General features: G+C 34.7%; 1 protein-coding gene and 1 pseudogene across 1 annotated transcript; one reads left to right on the plus strand and one right to left on the minus strand.

The window, feature by feature from the left end:
- Positions 1-9,019: 9,019 nt before the first annotated feature.
- Positions 9,020-10,753, minus strand: HMGB6 (high-mobility group box 6). Its single transcript, XM_078983583.1, has 8 exons — positions 10,519-10,753; positions 10,185-10,267; positions 10,036-10,090; positions 9,831-9,932; positions 9,687-9,744; positions 9,539-9,583; positions 9,333-9,431; positions 9,020-9,241 (listed from the first exon to the last, which is right to left on the minus strand). Exons 1-8 carry the CDS (start codon positions 10,641-10,643, stop codon positions 9,167-9,169), a joined length of 642 nt encoding a protein of 213 aa, XP_078839709.1. The 5' UTR covers positions 10,644-10,753; the 3' UTR covers positions 9,020-9,166.
- Positions 10,754-12,705: 1,952 nt separating this feature from the next.
- LOC145034998 (tetrahydroberberine oxidase pseudogene) lies at positions 12,706-14,533 on the plus strand (annotated as a pseudogene).
- Positions 14,534-20,348: the final 5,815 nt, after the last annotated feature.

A 20,348-nucleotide genomic window follows, 5' to 3' on the forward strand; every position in this document is an offset into this window, starting at 1 on the left:
TAAAAAGAATTTTGTTTTAGGATAAACTAAAAAATTTACAAAATATAAACGAGTAGCAAAATACTTCAAATGATAACAAAATGTAACGATGTATGCATTTTAAAAGGTGTTGAGGTTTCCCAATCAACAATGATGATGATGATGTGTTTTTATTTTCGCCTCTTGGTAAAACATTACGCGTGAAAAATAAATCTAATCATTTTTACTTTGTTCTCATTGATCAACGAAATTCACCACAAAAAAAATCAATTACAAACATAATCTATATGCTCTTATACAAAACAATTTATATATATATACACACACACACACACACACACACACACAAGGTTCTAAATGGCATGAGGCGTGGCGGCAAGGCCAAGCCTCAAGCTTAACGAGCCATGACGTTTTTCAAGGCGTGATGTAAGGCGGCGATTTTGTATTAATTTAAAATTATATTACCACATAAATATAAATTTATATTAAATAAAACTACTTTTTAGAAGTGTTAGATCAATAACTAATAACAAAAAGTTAACAAAAACCACAATACTTGTATCTCCAATTTGAAAAGACATAACAAAGAGTAAAAAACTGTGTCTCAAACGAAAAAACACGCACCATAACACGCCATAACGTGCCATATCACGCCTTGTCACGCGCCACGCCTAACAATAACGTTATGAAGCTTTTCGTAATAGCGAAGCCACGCCTCACGCCATAACACGCCTTTTAGAACACTGTATATATATATATATATATATATATATATATATATATATATATATATACACACACACACACACATAATACAATAGCATATATAATATAATAATTCAAATCATAGTAACAATTAACAACCCAATTTATAAAATACATACAAATATATACGATAAAAATGTAAAATCAACGCAAACCTTAATGCTAAAATGGTAAAAACTAAGTCAATTAAAAATTATAAAAGATATAAATAAAAAAACTGTAATTAAGATAATAAAAAATAAAAAATTATTAGAATTGTAATTATGATAATAGAAAAAAGAACACACCTAATAAAAATATAATTCATTGTGAATATTAAAATTCCATAAAAACAATCATGCCCTTTGGTTCAAAGAGTTAGGCTGGAAGGAATGGTAACACTCTTAGTAAATTATTACCTAAGATTTTTAAGTTTTTTTTATGGCACATAGGCTTAGCATGTATAACACAAAAAATATAGGGAGTGACAGTGTTTGATTTTCAATAAGTTTTATTTTGAAAAAGAAAAAAAAAAACAAACAACCAATAGTTTTGTAGTTAAAAAGTAAACAACTAATAACAACCTAATAATATTTATCTCACTTCTCGTTGAGTCCATGACGATCCATACTTAGCGAATCAACTAGCGAGTATTAAAGGAGTGGCATAACATTAGTTGGCGACTTTTTGCTGAGAAGGGTGTCGATGCCACTCCCTCTAACCTTATACTGCAATTGCCGGCAAGATTCCCTAATACTAGAAAAGGTTTAATGTTTTAAACCAGTGGGTCATAACATTATTTTCGTTCTCAATTAAAACCAACCTAATCGTCTATTAAAAATTTAATTTATTTATCTTCTATTTATACAACCCAATTAAATCCCAACATTAACCCAATTAACACTTCAACTAAATCCCAACATTAACCTCATTAACAACCCAACTAATCTAACATTTTATAAAATAAATATAATTTATAACTATTTTTATTTCATAAATTATATATATATATATATATATATATATATATATATATATATATATATATATATATATATAATTTTTGATATATTTTATTGATTTTATTTACAAACAAATAAACTGCTATTTTATTGTTTATTATATTTAAAAAACCAAAATAGAAGAACCAATAATATAATTCCATGTAGGCGCGACTAGAACTTTATTTTGATGGGACCACCGCTAGTTGGATCAAGTTGGTTGTTTATTTTCTTATATTCTTTTTTCTTTTAATTTTTTTTAACGACCAAACTAATTTTCAGTTGCTAATGGCAATAGTCTAAGGCTATGTTTAGCGGACTAGCTGAAAAGCTAGTTGTTAGCTGAAAAGTTAGCTGATAGCTGAAAAACTAGATGTTAAATAAAAAACTAGCTGATAGTTGAAAAACTAGCTGATAAAAAATAACGTTTGGTAAAACTAGCTGAAAAGTTAGCTGAAACATATAAAATTACATAAAAAGACATGTAAGAGTATGTGTTTCTATAATTAATTAAGGGGTGTATTTGGAAAATTTTAAAAAAGCTCCTAAAAAGCTAGTTTAAATAGTTTTTCAAAAAGCTAGCTTATAAGCTACTTTTTGGCTTACCAAACACGACAATATAAAAAAGCTCGAAAAATAAGCTAGCTGTGGCGCGTCAAACACAACCTAAGAGTTCTAAATTTCACACAAACACACACACACACACATACACACACATACACACACACATATATATATATATATATATATATATATATATATATATATATATATATATATATAGACACACACACACACACTAACATCTAGGATGGGTCAAGGCTCACTCTTGTATCAACACACCCACGCCTCTGATATGTGGAACATATATTGATGATTAGATAACCTTTCCAAATTGGACAATTGTATAAGAAGTGAACAAATAATGAAGGAGACTGAAGACAAAGAGCAAAGGAAATGTTGTTCTTAGTTTACCTAACTATTAAGGTGATTACTTGGTGATATATATATATATATATATATATATATATATATATATATATATATATATATATAGAGAGAGAGAGAGAGAGAGAGAAAGTGAGAGGACACTTGTCAAAATTGTTTCAATTGATTTATGTTTTTAAATTCCACAAAATCTTATGCTTTTAATATAAATGTTTATATATGTTGCATCATTGTGTGTGAAATGCATGACCATAAATTATATTATTGTCTAGATACCTTTTAAGACATTATTAGGATGGTACCTCCCTTTAAAAAGTAATTGGCTAGTTCCTAACAGGAAAATGTTCTACATAAGGAGCCATAACTTAGGAACACGCTCCAGACAGTGTGCCAACATTGGGAGCGAAATACCATATTGAGTGGTTATATGTTTTACCCTCAAGGTACAATAGGGTATGTTTAGTGGAACTCCAGACAAGGTGGCAACCTTGGGAGCGCAGTACTAAATGAATGGATTCAGGTCCACTTAGTAGAGCCAAGCCAGTCTTTATCGGTTTATTGCCTTTCTTTATGTAACTTCCTGCTTCGAAATAATTCTTATGTAGATAGTTGGACCGTAATTTTATCAGGAAAAGGTTTCGAGTCTCAAAAGATTAATTTTGTACCTTAAAGGAATAAGGTTCTTGGGTTATAAGTTAAGACTTTAGGCTAAAGGTGAAGTTGGTCTTAATCGAATTTTGGGCTTGTTGGTTCAGGCCCGATGCAACCGGTGGATAGGTTACCACGTCGCGGTTAGGGCAGCGGCTTAAGCCCTAAGAATTAGGTTTTCCTCCATATTTAAGAGCACTACCTTCATGTTTTAGGTCATTTGCAACCTCTTTTTCACTAGACAGCTCCTTGGGAGCAAACCCTTGCCTCCATGTTGTCCCGTCTCAATTCCCTTCCAAGTTTGAAGCTTTTTGGGTACTCTTGAAGATAGATAAGGTGATTCTTGGTGCAAGAGTGATTTATTCAACTTAGATCTAGCCTTGTTTTGTGTTTATGGACTTGGGTGAATCATAAAGTCCATACCTTGATGTTTTCTCTCTTGGTTATGTGGTTTTGGTCCCTTTTATGGATACTCTTGCAGCTGGAGGAACTCTAGAGTTTGTTATGGCACTTTTATGGTTATTGGACTTTTGTTAAGTGAGAAAAAGGACCATGTGTAACGCCCACAATTTTAGGCTAGACGTTTTAAGGTATAATTATAATAATTATACATTTTATCCAACAATAAAAAATCATTGATTAGATTAATTGTTCTTCATATATGTTTCGAGATAATAAATAATTATCGTATACACATTAAGTGGATAAGTATTAGGAGTATAGAATATTTATAGAAAATCTTAATATAAAAATTATCATTGAGCGAAAAATTAACATTAAAAATAAAAGATTGTTTACGATAAATAATCTTAACGAAAGTTGTAGTAGTCGCGATCATGATTTTGTGGATATAAAGAACAACCAAATCTGATTTCGTACGAGGAAGTTATGATTTATCTAAGTTTCACGTTCAATCCGATACGACAAGGTGCACTATAAAAAGTTAACTGGATATAGGTTGATTTTAGCCAAAGTGATATAAATGAAAGTCGAAGTGATCGTCAATAGGAACACATCGATATAAAAGAACGCCAAAATTTGACTTCACATGAAAAGTTATGACTTTTCAAAGTTTTGAGTGTGACACAATGTAGCAGTGTGCGACACAAAAATCGAATTAAAATTTTTTGAATGTTATCCGAAACAATCTAAATAAAAATTGAAGTACTCTTCAATATGAAGTCGACGATATAAAGAACGTCTAAAACGGAGCTTGTATGAAGAAGTTATGATTTTCGCAGCGTTATTTACAATTGAAGCCTTCTCGGACCGTAAAACGAAAAATAAAGTGAATATTAGCCGACGAAGTTTAAATGAAAGTTGTATTACTCGTCGATATCTACGTCTGAATATAAAGATCGTCGAAAACGGAATACATGTGCGAGAGTTATTAATTGTAGAAGAAAATTAAATTCGGTCAAACCATAGCACAACACGTGGCACCACCCGGAGTGTGACACGTGTCGCCACAAGATTGCAGCCTTTCTCCCCAAGACAACTACTCAGATTTTAACACACAGACAGATGAGGAAATGCCACGTATGAAGGGCGCGGCGCGCTTATGCACATCGTGTCTTTCTATTTTTTTTTTTTCTATATAAGCTTCCAATTTCTAGCTCATTTTAGTACCAATTCACTTCTAATCTTTCCCAAACTCTCCCGAGGTCACGAGGCTTGGTTCAAGAACTTCTTAGGTGTTAGTAGAGAAGCTATGTAGCGCTAGAGAGCCCTGAGAAATAGAACTTTCAGTTTCGAAGTTCTTCCCGCATAATGTCCGTTTTTTTCGTCAAACAACCAATTAGTGGAGTTATGCTTACAGTGCTTTAAGTATAACTTATATTTATGTTTATAATTGTTATTATGAACTTATAAATAATATTTACCGGTAATATCAGTTGTTATACTGATTGATCTACTTACAAGAATGATGACAATGTTAGATTAGTGAGGTGTTTCCAATGGATTTTCCAAACAATATATCTTTACATGCCAAACGGATCTTAACTCCGATACAATCTTATCTGGTTGTTTCTTACTAGCTATAAATCAATATTTCTTTTAGGATTATTGATAAATTTGAGAAAACATTATAAAGATTAAACTTTAATACTTTATAAATACAAACAAAAACTTATGCTTAGAAATATTCGTATTTACGTCATTTTAAAGAGAAATCTGAAGCGTCAATAAAAAATTAGACTTTCTCGCGAGTCTTCCACCTAAATCAGGAGAATGCATCGTTACTTTATTCACATGATTTTAATACAAAGTATTAATGATCAGTTGAAAGTTTATTTGTGAATTACTTGCTTACTATATGAAATATTTGTTAAATATGTATTTGATAACATATATTGTGTGAACCATATACGGTTAATTATGTGTTAATGTTTATATGATATTATTACATGATAATCTTAAAAATAAGTATTATTACTTAAAAGATTATTGTATATTAAAATATTTGATACTCTGTGTTAAAAATATACACTAAATTATGATGATGTTGTCTAAACAAAGATAGTATTGGAAGTTGATTACAAGGATTGTAATCTTGTATATGTTTAAAACTATGACATATAAAGAATAGTTTATTGCGATAAAAAGAATAGATGCTTACTTTATTGCGATAGTATGGAATTAGTAGGAAATTGTTTTTGAAACCGATCATAAGCATTATAGTCTTACCTTGTAACGAAATAAGATTTATAAAGAATGTTTAGTTCAAGTTAAATCAAAGGAGTTGATTGGAGAGTTAGTAGTTCGACGCTAGAGCCAAGAACTTTGTTGTATGTATTGTATTTATGTAGGAACATGTGGTATACTGGGGATCTCACTAAGTTTTATGCTTATAGTTGTGGATTTAATGTTCTTCAGGTTGTACGTGGGATGGGTGCGGCATGACTGTACACTCTCATCGATGTTGCTTGGTTTCCGCTGTTTTGAAACTTAACTTTGTTTAACCGTATGATTTTCATCAAACGAATGTTATCCTATGTTTTCAAGAAAAGGTTTAATGTTTGACCTATAATTTAAATTGAAAATTTTGGTTGAAATCTGGGACGTTACACTTTGTGATTGAATGTTGGCATAACACTTACATTGTCTAAATATTACTTCAAGAAGGAAGTATTTTGGTTATTAACGGTTTAATAGTTAGCAAGTGTTAGTGATTAGGGTTTAGTCTTAAGAATTTGTTTTACAATGTCAACCACAAAACTTGTGTTGTAGTAGAAACAAGATTAAATCATTTTAATCTTGTTTTCAACCTCTTCTGAACCCCAGGATCATCTCATCAAATCCGTAAATGGCTGCTTCCCTAGTGTTTTCATCATACGATGTCATAGTTCAACAAAAAGAATAAGTTAATCAGACAAAAAAACGTCCAAACCGCAAACTCCGCTTGAAATCACTGTCAGATTAGACTGGAAATTAGGGTTTAGGCCCAAGCCCTTTAGGGTTTAGCTATTATGGTTTAAGTACTCTCTATATATATTCCTATATAATTGTCTTTTGAACATCAATCAATCTATTATCTTACACGACATCAGAGCTCTAGGTTAAAACCCTATTGCTGACCACAACCCGCAACCGCCGCCCTCCTCCTCCGGCGACCTTCCCTAATAGTTGTCGGAGGTACTTTCATTATGTTCTATATTATTTTTCTTCTTTTTTCCGCCTAAATAATAAAACATCCATCAACACTAAACTAGAGCTCTTTCATCGGTTTCTTCCACTGCCTCGTCTACTTATACCTCCTCCTTAGATGACCCCTTTCGAGCTTTCTACCTCCTCCTCGAATGGCCACTTCTTCAAATCTCTTTTCCGGTTCAGCCCGTTCTGATGTTGTTGCTGCCGATCTCGCCAACATTAGTTCCGCCCACCGCAACTCGATCCCTCTTTCTTTCTCGCTGCCTTTCTCCAGACTCCTCTGCTGCTGGTTACATGATTATCCCCACAACTACCAATCTTTTTTTTTCTATAATGGAATCACCTATAGCTACCGCTTCTTCTCTCTTCTTCTCCGACGAGCAGTCGATGTTAGCCTCCATTGTTAGAGCTCTACCACCGTCGATGCCACTATCTTCATCTAGTTTTTATGTTTTCTTCTTGTGTTTATTTTTCCAGTTTGATCGTCTACACCCGATCAAACTGAGTGGAGATGTTAGTGATTAGGGTTTAGGCTCAAGCCCTTTAGGGTTTAGCTATTAGGGTTTATGTATTCTCTATATATTCCTATGTAATTATCTTTTGAACATCAGTCAATCCATTATCTTACAGTAAGTGTACTAATATTTTTGAAATGCTATGTTGTTTCTTAAACCCATGTACCTACGAAATAATGTTGTCTCACGTATCACATTTTATGACATTTGTTCCAAGTTTCAGAGTGAAGTAATATGGACGTATCCTAGGTCGGATACTTTTAGAAATAATCATGGGGGTGTTGAGAGGGGGCAAAGCGGACAGTTGCAGGGCCCAATTTCATTATATATTTTTATTTAAAAATACAAATTTATAACAAAGATAAAGGTCATTTTATTCTTATTCGTCTTGAGCTTTTGAGAATATTTAATTTTTCAGGACCGGCTCAGGAAATAATCCCTATAAATATCCTTTAAACCTTCTCATTTTCATAAAATGTTTATGACACTTTTCAGTGGTTTGGTATGTTATCCTTTAGACACTATGATTCTCGAATATCATGAATGAGTAATATACCAAAATGAAAGTCTAACCGATGCGGCATTTTAATTTATACACAAGTTTTTGGTTTGTTATACATTGTGTACATTCATGAATTACACTTACATGATAGAGGAATGTTCAAGATTTTAGTGTCACCTAACATTTTGGGTAATGGAATTAACACAAGTGAGGAATGAATTTTAGACTATGATTTTATATGATTCAAATAGATAAAAGGTATGCTTGTATAATACCCGCACATGACGAAAGGTGCGGTACAAGGGACCGTGCCCCATAAAGGATCAAAGTTAGACAAATGAGATAAAGTCAACTTGGAGCTAAAATAGGTAATGGTTATAAAGAAATTGCTGCAAAACTTCATACAATAAGTAGTGGAGATAAAAAATAAAAAGATAAAAAAAAAAAAAAACTCAACGTGGATCAATATCTTGAGCATATAATCACTGATAGAAAGCTAATGAAGATGCAACTTGTGTATGTGAACATATTGTTAAAAAAAGAACACTTGTCACCAACACATTATTAGAATAAAAATAAAATCATAAATTAAATTTTGTTTAGTAAAAATAAATTTTGGCTGGATTGTTAATAAGATTGATAATTTTGGTTTGATTTTTTTAATATGCAGTTAGGTTTGGTTTGATTGTAATAAGGTATTTTTACCTAAAACAAAGATCAATTTCTTTCCCTTTCATATTTATTGCCCACATTTAATTTTTAAAATCTTTATTCTTTAACTAACTTTAAAATTTGTTATTTTATTTATGTATCACTTTTGTTATTGTAATATAATGTCCAATTGTCCATTGTAAAAGGAAATATCACTAGTATATCATTTACACTTTTGTTAGTTTCACATCCTATAAAAAAAATCGTGGCAAGTTTATATATAGAAAAGCTAACATATGAAAGAGGAACTTTATAATTAATTAGTATCAATTAGAAATCCGATTAGCAATTGAAGGCGTATGACAACAATACAAGTCCAATTTGGTCAAAACAACATAAGATATATAGTACGATAGGCAACCAAGGATTAACAAAAGGTACCCAAAATCAAATTCTATTCTATTCAACATGAACCATCATCATACAAGATTCATAAACAAGTAGCCAAAATCAAAATCTGTACTATTCTAGTCATCATCAGCAATCACTTCCTCTTTTTCTGGGGAAGCTTCTTCTTCATCATCTTCAATTGTTTCTACTTCCTGTAAATCAAAAGGTACACATCACATTAGCCATTTATGATCACTACTAATCAAGAATACACAAAACCAAAAAATCTCCTGAAGTACTTACAGTTTTCTCATTTTCATTTCCACCATCATTTGTAGCTTCCAAAGCCTTTTGGTATTCTTCTTTAAGTTCAGCAGCCTTAGTAGTAAAAGGCTTCTTTTCCTGAAGAGAATCATCAGGATTTGGAGAACAATAAATCTTTAGATACTATTCAGCAAAAGAGCAAATTAGACATAACAGAAAGAGAATGTGTGAAATTTGCAACTCACTTCTTCTGTCATAGACTTCCACTTCTCACCTCCTTCCTTTGCAACCTGTAATTGAAAAGGGAAGCAAATAAATGTTAACCAAATAGTCCAATTTATGAAGCTAAAAATGATTCAATTAGATGTGTTCCATAAGGTAAAAAAAGTATACATTTGCAATTTTTTTGTTATCAGGGTTTGCTGCCTTGTATGTTACCCTGAATTCATCCCTACACAACAAGCATTTGTCTACATCAATACAATGTAAATAGAATAGAAAGCTATCATGAAATTTTGAGAGTAATCATGGCATTACATGAAGAGAAAGAATGCAGTGGGTGGCCTTTTAGGCTTGGTTGGATCCCTCACTTTCTTTTCTTTCTTCACTTTCTTGTCTCCAACTTTCACTAGCCTTTTTCTACACACGAAAATCGTTTAACATAAATAAACAACCAAAAATTGCGAGGAAAACGAATATCCCTGTACTAATCATAAATGGCGAAAATCCATAAATTACTTACTTCTCTGCAGGTTTCTTAGCAACTGGGTCACTAGCAGTTTCAGCCACCTGTGCCTCTGTAATCAACAATAAAGGGTGTAAATGCATGTTTAATTAAGAATCGAGAACGATTTAACCCAAATTTTATCGTGTTGAAACACTTTTACTTACCCAAATTCATTTTGATTTTGGCATCAAGACCACAATCGTGCATGCTAATCAGCGCCACAGCTACATCCTTGTTGCACGCTTCACTGTATAATACAAGTTCATTAAATTAATTTCATAACTTACAAATTAATACTACCAAACAAAACGCTAACTACTACACAAAACCAGAAAGTTTCCAGCTTCCAATTTCCAAATCGGTATAGATCATATAGATGTAACGCATTTCAACCGAAATTGATATGAGCATTCAATTTTATAGCAGGTGTTGCAAATAATTAAGATGATATTGAACTTATAACAGTATAAGCAATACAAGGAATGACGACAACAATACCATCGGGTGAATGCGCTGCCATTTTTTGCTCGTTTGAGCGTAGTTGAAGTAGTCTCCACTTCGACTCTCTTTCTGCCTCGGGCTACGTTGATTGATTTTGAAGAAGCATCACCAGTACCCGCCATGGAAGATAGCTCGAAGGTTAATTTTGTGTGTGTGTGAGTGAGGGGAAGAGGGAGAAATTGCTGGTGGAGAAATTGGGGGAAAAGGGTTTAAGAAGAGGGGAAATTTTCAGGAATTTAGCGCCACAAGTGCCGCCAATATTTCAAGGGTGAAATTTTTACTTAATGCTCAAATTCAAATTCACGCGGATCGCCTATGTGGCAGAAATTTCGTCAATTGCATTTTTGTTTTTATTAATTTTTTTTAATTTTTAATAGGCCAAACTTGGTCTACAAAACATATTTAAAAATAGGATTACACTTAGATTTATTTTAGAAAAATGGGTCCATTATGTTCCGAATATCTTCAAATCTATGCTGTGACTTTATCATTTTTTCAGTAATTTTATTCATTAAATTAAATATCTTCTACAAACACGTAACATATGAGTATGAAAATCACATCTGATGTGTGTAAATTGTAATACACATTTACGGATTTACCCACTTTAACATTCAAATGACAACTAGTGTAGTGCTTCTTGTTCTGAGTCGGATGTTTTTCTAATTAATGTAACGAACACCCAATGTTCCAACCCAATTAAGCCCAATGGCCCATCAGATTATTCGGGCTAACCAATACCCAACCCGTTTGGTCATTTGGTAAATTCAATTTGAACGTGTATCTTGTCCATTTAATATACCTATATAAATGGATGGGATCTCCATGTATTCGATGAATAAAAAGACATTTGGTATGTTGTAAAATAGAAGTCCTCGTTTAGTGTTGAATTGAAGGTAAATGAGTAGTTTTCTATTGTTATCATTAAACAACAAATTAAACAAAAAGTCTTATTTGCATGTATGCTTACAACAATCACCACTAGTGGTAGCATCAATCTAACAATCCAAAATGTTTAAAAGATATCTTTAAAACATGAAGTTGAATTCAAATTTCAAATTATCCCATCAAATAATTGAGTGTTATGCGAATAGAAAACATCCAAATTTTTTGGATACATTCAATCGTTGTCCAATTTGCAAAAGTAGGGTAGGATTATCACTTCCTTTACCAGTAGAAGGAATCTATTACAAGTCAAGCCCTAAGAACTATTTTCCTTACTCTATAATTATTTTGTTTTCTTTGTTATTTATAAATATTATACTTAACTAATATTTATTTTAATAAAAAACTATAAAATAATAATATAATAACCTACTTGGACCTTTGTGTTTAGCCGCCATGGTAGTGGTCAAGTGGCCATCGACTCATAGACGATTTCAGATTCGTTTAAAGGTGGATAAAACTTATATGTAACAATAAATGATTTTACAACTATTGTGAACACTTTTTTTTATAAAGATCATAAGTTAGGCTACTAAAATACCTAAATAAGATGGTGTATTCCAAATTTGATTAACTTTTTGACATTATACTAAATATTAAATGAAAACTCAACAACAGTAACATTTACTAGTATATCTATACTATAACAAATTTACCAAAATAAGGACATTTCGAAATCTCATTTGCACACCTTGTGGACAGTGGACACCAAATGACTTCAAACCACATGAGTTCCTTTACCTAAGATTAATTCTTTACATACATAGAAAGTTGGTTTTGCTTATTTCCGCTAGTAGAGACATTTCACAACTTATGAACATTCTGCGACATTTGAAGTTAGCTTTCATAGTCTATGGTTTTAGGTTTCACACAATTTCTACAATTACGAATTAGCTTATTTAAGCCATTTTCACTTCATTTTTATTCTTCATAACATGCCATAATGTCCCTACACCCTTAGCCTTTTATTCCTCTCGGGATATTTCCTTCAAACTTGTCAACTATATTTCATGCACTCGAGCATCATCGATAGTAATTCATAATTGTGTACGAAAAAGATAGGCAATTAAATCCAAAACCCTTGCACCAATTTGCTAAAACACTCGGCGGCTTTATATTATCAAATCACTGTTGATCACCATTCCAGTGGTTTTCCAACCCATGTGCAATTGTGCATTCATCTGTCTAATTACCCCACTTGCAGTCACCTCTTTGTTCTCTTACCCTATATAAAGACACAAGGGCGATATATACAATCAAACTCACCAAAACATGAAAAAGTCTCATCTAAACTCTTCTGTCTTCTTCTTCGTTCTTATTCTATCAATTTCTGTTTCATGGGCAGCATTATCTTCCATTCTTGATGTTACACCAGGTCCTGAAGATTTCTTAAGCTGCATACGATCCTACTCCAACAATTTGACATCCATCTCCGAACACATTTTTACCTCTGGCAATGCTTCTTTCTTACCCACTTGGCAAGTGCATGTGCAAAACACTAAGTTCCTTAAACCTTCCACTCCTAAACCATCAGTCATCGTGACACCTGTGGACGAAACCCTTGTCAAAACATCTTTACACTGCGCCAAGAAACATGGCTACGAGCTCAGGATGAGGAGCGGTGGCCATGACTACGAGGGTCTCTCCTACACCGCTGATGTTCCATTTGTGATGCTCGATTTCACTAAAATGAGGTCTATAGACGTGGACGTAGCAAACAGTACTGCTTGGGTCCAGGCAGGCGCTGCACTTGGTGCAGTCTATTACGCTATTTCTCAGAAAACCGACACCTTGTATTTTCCGGCAGGTGTTTGCCCCACGGTGGGTGTTGGCGGTTACATGGGCGGTGGTGGCTATGGAAACCTGTTGAGGAAATACGGTAGTGCTGCTGATAATGTTATTGATGTTCGCTTCATGGATGTCAATGGAAATATTCTCAACAGGAAGACGATGGGTGAAGATTTTTTTTGGGCGATTCGAGGAGGTGGTGTTTCCAGTTTCGGAATTGTTCTTGCATGGAAGCTGAGGTTGGTTCCTGTTCCAGAAAAAGTAACCGTCTTTATACTGAATAAAACTTTGGAACAAGGGGCAACAGAACTCTTTTATAAATATCAATCCGTTATACCAGCTATTGATAGAAATTTACACATGAGAACACAGGTGTTTGGTGAATATATCGGCAACACTACCAAGAAAACCGTTCGAATTATGTTCGAAGGAATTTATCAAGGCACCATCAACACATTGCTTCCATTGTTGAACAAAAAGTTTCCGGAGCTCGGTGTTACACGAGAGATTTGTGAAGAAGTGAGAAGCATTCAGTCGACCCTTGTGTTTTGGGGCTTGCCAAGTTCCGCCCCAATTGAGATTCTCTTGAACCGATCAGCCATAGCTAAGCTGAACGACAAAACTAAATCAGACTACGTCCGGACACCGATCCCCATTAACGGGTTGAGAAAGATTTGGAGAAAGCTTATGGAAAATGACGAATCAGGGCAACTTATGATTAATCCTTTTGGTGGAAGGATGGCTGATTTCTCAGAGACGGAAATTCCATATCCTCATAGAGCTGGAGTGTTGTTACAATTTCTCAAGACTGTAAATTTTCAAGATCAAACTTCAGATACGACCCCTACATCGCTCAAAAGGATAGCATGGTTGCAAAGCTTGGATGAGTTAATGACGCCTTATGTGTCGAAGAACCCTAGAGAGGCATATGTCAACTACAATGATTTGGATTTGGGTGTTGGAAGTGCTAATTACAAAGAAGCAAGTGTTTGGGGTGAGAGGTACTGGAAGAGGGACAATTTCAAGAAGTTGATTCGAATCAAGGCCAAAGTTGATCCGTTGAATTTCTTTAGGCGTCCACAAAGTATTCCAGTATTCTCGACGCCTCTCTCAGACATATGAAGCTCTTTGAATGAAGATCGATCCAAAATATGGATTTAATTTGTCTTTTTTCAATAAACTAGCTATAAGTCTCCTTTTGGTCGGTTTCTTTTTTTTTTTTCAAATATTTCAGACTCTAATATTTCGTCTTTAAATAAATAAATCTAGTTTCTTTTCCTATTTTGTCCCAAGTTAAAAGTTGGGTTTATAACAGAAAGTGTATCCACCTTTAGCCTCTAATCATTATTATGAAAGAGACTTCCAATAGTTTAAATGAATAAATCTACCTTATTTTCCTATATCACATGACAATCACTTGAGTGGCCCAACTATTGACAAGACAAAGAGTACAATCACCATAGGGAAAAATTATGAGAGTGAATCTCTGCATGCTAAATGTTTCAATAATCAGGATGGCTCGAAGGGGTGCATAACATATTCTAGACTACTTAGTTCAATCGACAAATGTCAAAGATAAGACCCCTCCCCCCTATGACTCAAAACTACGCTACAATGGATAATTAGGCAACCCATATTCATTAATTTATATGACATGAATTTGTAAAACACAAACACATTACGAAGTATTATTTTGGGTAACAATAAAAGCACAACATGTAATTAATTTGTATGATACGTGACACCACACGAATGTTCACGTTTTTAACCATGTTATATGTTGAAAGTTTGATCTATCTATCTATGCAAGCTTGTTAATGGAAAGATAGTTTAGGATTGTGTTGTAAAATTGTAAATTGAATTGTTTCCTTGCAAGGATAAGTGAACTGATCGGTAGACTGCAGCTACTGAATAGTTGTTGGAGGATGCTGATTGTCAAAGTGGAAAGTGCAAGGTTGATATCTAAAGATGCGGAACATGCCAAGCTTATTTGTGAATATGAAGAACTGCAGGGACTGCTTTTGTAAATGTGCTAAATACACAGATGTCACACTTAGAAAGTTGTGATATACAGTATATATGTAACATATGTGCAGCAAATGAGAAAAATAATAAGGGTTTTTCCTATGATTTCTTCCTCTTCACTAAACTAAAGTGTTCTAAACTCCATTTTTAGGTTTTACAATTTAAATAGTATATATTTGTAACATCCATAAAAATTCATAAAATTTTAAACTTTTAAAAACAACTTTTTTTTTTTAAAATAAGTGTTTACAAAGACCATTGTTTAAAAATCATAATCGATTTCAACATAGTTTTCAAAACATTCATATTATCAAAGTTTCCCATAAATCATAAGTCCAAAACGCGATGATGTGTACGGTCACACCTTCACCTTGACACGATCCACTGAAGTACCTGAAACCATAAACAAAAATTGTAAGCACGAAGCTTAGTGAGTTTCCCCAAAGTACCAACACCCAAACAGATAACATATACAAATAAACAGCATACATGCAGAGCTTTCAGCTTGTCTGGACCGCCTTACCGGGCCTTCGCCTGTCTGGACCGCTCACAGAACCTTCAACATGTCTGGATCGCCTCACCAGGCCTTCATCCTGTCTGGACCGTTCTCCGGGCCTTCGGCATAACTAGTCCGCCTCACAGACCTTCAATCTATCTGGGCCGCCCTGGGTCTATTGCCCTTCAACACAAAGCATGACTGACTCAACCCAACAATACATACAAACCATGTCGACATATACATAACAGATAAGCATACATATAACATACTGATATATAAATATCACCGGGTTTGTTGACTGGTAACACAGAGCAGTACAATCTCAACCTAACCACACTACATCAACACATGCGACTGGTAAACATATAACCAGAACATGTAACAGGCAGTTCGAACAGATCACTAAGCATAACATCATCCTATCTATCAGGATACAGATCTAACAAATAACCACATACACAATTATACGATAAATCGGGTTAACAATCCAAAGGGCCGACATTGGTGCCTTCGACCTGTAAATATAGTGAGGAAAACTCATCTCGAATGTAAAAGCTCACTGAAAGAAATCCCTAGTTGTTGCCTTGCCGACTTCCCAAGCTATCAAACCAACAACACACCCAATTAGCAATTAGGTTTCGTGATATAATCCATAATCCTTACTTGGGGTAAAACGATCATTTTACCCCTGACCCAACATGAACCAAAACTGAGCCCAAAACCAAAAGATCCACAAAGGCCCACTAATGGCCTAATCTTATGAATTGGGCCCAACCCCTTTATAGGTCTTATCCTAAACCCATAATTTTCTTAATTACACTTCTGATTACCTCAAGTACCCTTTAAAACAAACTTGTTCAAAGACATAAATCGAAAGTCAAAGTCAACGGTCTAAGTTACCCAACTCGCCGAGTTGTCCTTCAATTTGTCGAGTTTCTCCATCAACTGCACAGATCGGGAAAAACTAAGTCAACTCGCCGAGTTGACCAACAAACTCGTCGAGTTCTACTAAGAACCAACAACTTAATGCATTAAGATGCCTTCAACGAATCCAAGCGCTCTAAAGCTCATATCTCGACCAAAATGAGATCAAGAAGGGTAAAGTTTCCAACTTTACCCCTAGGAACCACGTAAATGGGCCCAAACACTAAACCCCATACTTAAGAGAGAGAGGGCTTAATCATTAAGCACTTAATCATCAAAGGCAAAACCCCAAAATGTAGATCTGACCCCGTAAGGCTAGATGGCCACGTAAAGTTTACAACTTTACGCTTAAGCATGACTAGGAGGAGCTCAAAAGCTCAAAAAAGGCTAAATGAAAGACTTAATGAATGCATGAAGCCCTTAAATCCATAAAGTTGGCACCTTTATGCCAAAAGAGATCCTGTAGACTTTAGATCTGAAAGGATAATCAATTGGGACATCCTAATCCCCATCATCCACCAACATAAACTCTAACCCAAGAAGAGATCTAAAAAACTAATAAGTAAAATGAGAACTTGATACCTCAAAAACTTGGCAAATGAGACAAAGATTCTAGATCCAAGACTTCTTCTTCAAGCCAAGAAACTTCTAATTCCTTAGCTCCTTCAACAAACACCAAAAATGAACTCCCAAGGCTCTCACCAAGCTCTCACACTCGACAATGGAAGATAAGGCTTGATTTTTAGGGTTTCTGGACAGAGAAGGCTGATAAGGAGGGCAGCCAAAGAACTTAAGGCCTTTAAATAGGGTGAAACATCCTAAAAATTAGGGTTTCTCAATCAGCATCCAACTCGTCGAGTTCCCTTCACCAACTCGTTGAGTTGGTTCATAAAAACGTGCATCCCAAAAGCCTCCAACACGTCAAGTTTCCCACCATCAACTCGTCGTGTTTGTCCTTAGGAAAGGGAATTTACTTCCACAATTAATCTTCTAGATTTCGGATGTTACAACTCTCCCCCACTTAATTTAGATTTTGTCCTCGAAATCTGTCCTTACTAAGACTCATATCATATCAACATCTCGAGGAGAGTTATCGCAAATTCTGCACATAAAACGATCTTCCACAATTAACTCGTCGTGTTGGTCCCTAGGAAAGGGAATTTACTTCCACAATTAATCATCTAGATTCCGGGTGTTACAACTCTCCCCCACTTAAATTAGATTTCATCCTCGAAATCCGTCCTTACTAACACTCAAATCATATCAACATCTCGAGGAGCGCTATCATAGATTCTGCACATAAAACAACCTTCCCAAAACAATCAAACCCAAACAGAAACTGCCAACCTGAAGAAGAACAACCCATAATCCCATGCAAAGACCCAACCTTATATATCCGAACTTGGGTATCGAACTGGTCTGACTCCCTGACGGACCTCCCAAACTGAACTGATTGCTAAAACCATGACACTTATCTATCGAACAATATATTCAACCTTTGATGATAACAATTCCGTAAACACACAAGAGATACAAAATACAGACTTCCTCGACTGACGGGTCGATACACTGCTGCTAAGAGCCTGAAACCCCATCACTTTCCCTTCATTCACAAGATGGAGCCATGTTGGAGCGCAAACACATAAGCTATATTATGAACCCTCCAACTGATGCCTTTGCCATATAGATTTCTTAACTCCCCTTTGCTCTAGATACGGACCTTGCACAGACCCACTTGCGATTCCCAAAACGAGTTCCCACCAAAAGCCTGCTCAAAATGGCTACACATGATACATCCTCATGGAACCTTCCCTAAAACTGATGAATATCCATTTGAATCTACCCCCATTCCCTAACTGGGACACTACCAGAACCATGAAGAATGTTCCTCAAAACACACCGACTGCGAACTTAACCTAAAATCGAACCATGTGATGAGCCCAAAAAAACTTAACAACCCTTGACTCTTTGCTATGCCATTACCAACCATTACTTCGCTAAGTAACGACGATCAAACCATGAACTTCTGCAATTCATCCGACCCTTACCAGCTCTGGTGCACCGCCACCTGGGCATCCACTCGATACAATCACCAAGAACTTTATGACTTACAACTGCATAAGCAATTTCCAACTTGAGGATCACAAATCTAACAACAGCTTGCGAACAAGTAGAATTATAATGCATACAACCTGCCGAGACTTTCTGATACATGAACGATACTTCCTTTAATCCTTACTATTTCCTTTATCCCACCAACATATTTACGACTCATCCAACCCTCCGTCAACGCGTTCACACCTAAAGCTCTACAAGAAGAAGAAATGAACCATCATGATCACTAGGCCCACAACCTATGACTGAAATGCTCCTGATAACCTACCAACACTACAGTTATCACATCATTCCCCTAATACTCTGGGCCTGAAGATGCCCACCTTATTCCATTACCTCAAAGGGACCTAATTGACTCCCTTATAGTGCCAACCGAGCACCACAAAACGGCTACCTATCAAAACATTACGAAACAAATTCGCACACGATCCACAGATTGGATAATGATCATACTCTTGGTCCAATTTGAAAACTATAACCCAAAAAGGAAGTTGCCCATAATTTGAGCCAAGTGCTCCAGTGCCCTCTTGCCCAGCTCACAAGGGGAGCCCCCATACCCATACTTAAGAAACCCATAATCTCATTCGAAGAAAAAAAAGAAACACCAAAGATAATCGAAAGGTTACCTTAATCACATAGAAAACATCCTCAAGATCGGTCAAACAAAACCCCATAATTGTTTAAGAACGAACGAATTCCATCACTACACCACTATCTCGATAAGACCTTTAAGATGATCCTACAAGGTACCAAACCCTGAGTCTACTACGAATCATAATTTGTTGGATTAGGTGTCTAAGTCCATAACTATAATTGGTATGTACTTGACCCGGGAGTATCATGGTCCTTTGGGGTTGCCTTCACCAGAACAATCTGATAAGATGGATATTTGAGAAAGAGGTTACTTGTGATTTGTTAATATATTATAAGTATATAAATATTAATATGAAATCATATTTAATTTGTGTTGATCAATAATTAATTTGGAATTAATTTAGTGATCAAAAGAGACTAATTAAATTAATGAGGACTGATTATGCAAATAGTAATATATATATATATATATATATATATATATATATATATATATATTATTTGGGCTATTGATCCATGATGGGCTAAGCTATGTAAGTATTCATGAAGAGTTAGCCCACATGAGATATGGATCATAACCTAAGTGCATGGATTAGGGTTTACCCATGACTCTTGGATTCCTACACTATATATATGACACCCCTTAGCCTGAAATTGGTAACATTAGTAATCTTGGAGATACTATAGCCGAATTTTAGTGCCTTGAAGCTCTTTTTCATTATCCGCCAATTGTTGGTGGTGTTTGTGAGTTATTAGAGGCATCACACTTGAGGTGCTAAGTTCTTAAAGGCCAAATACAACAAGCTACAACAAAGAGGTGATCTTCCTACTAATTTTATGATTCAAATATCAAATTGTATGCTAGTTGTAGGCTTCATACTTTCGATAACTTTTTTTGTTGCATGTATAACTAGAGAAAACTTAGATCCAAAGCATT

This window comes from Lactuca saligna, chromosome 3 (genome assembly GCF_052625555.1).
Source record: "Lactuca saligna cultivar CGN05327 chromosome 3, ASM5262555v1, whole genome shotgun sequence".
NCBI lineage: Eukaryota > Viridiplantae > Streptophyta > Magnoliopsida > Asterales > Asteraceae > Lactuca > Lactuca saligna.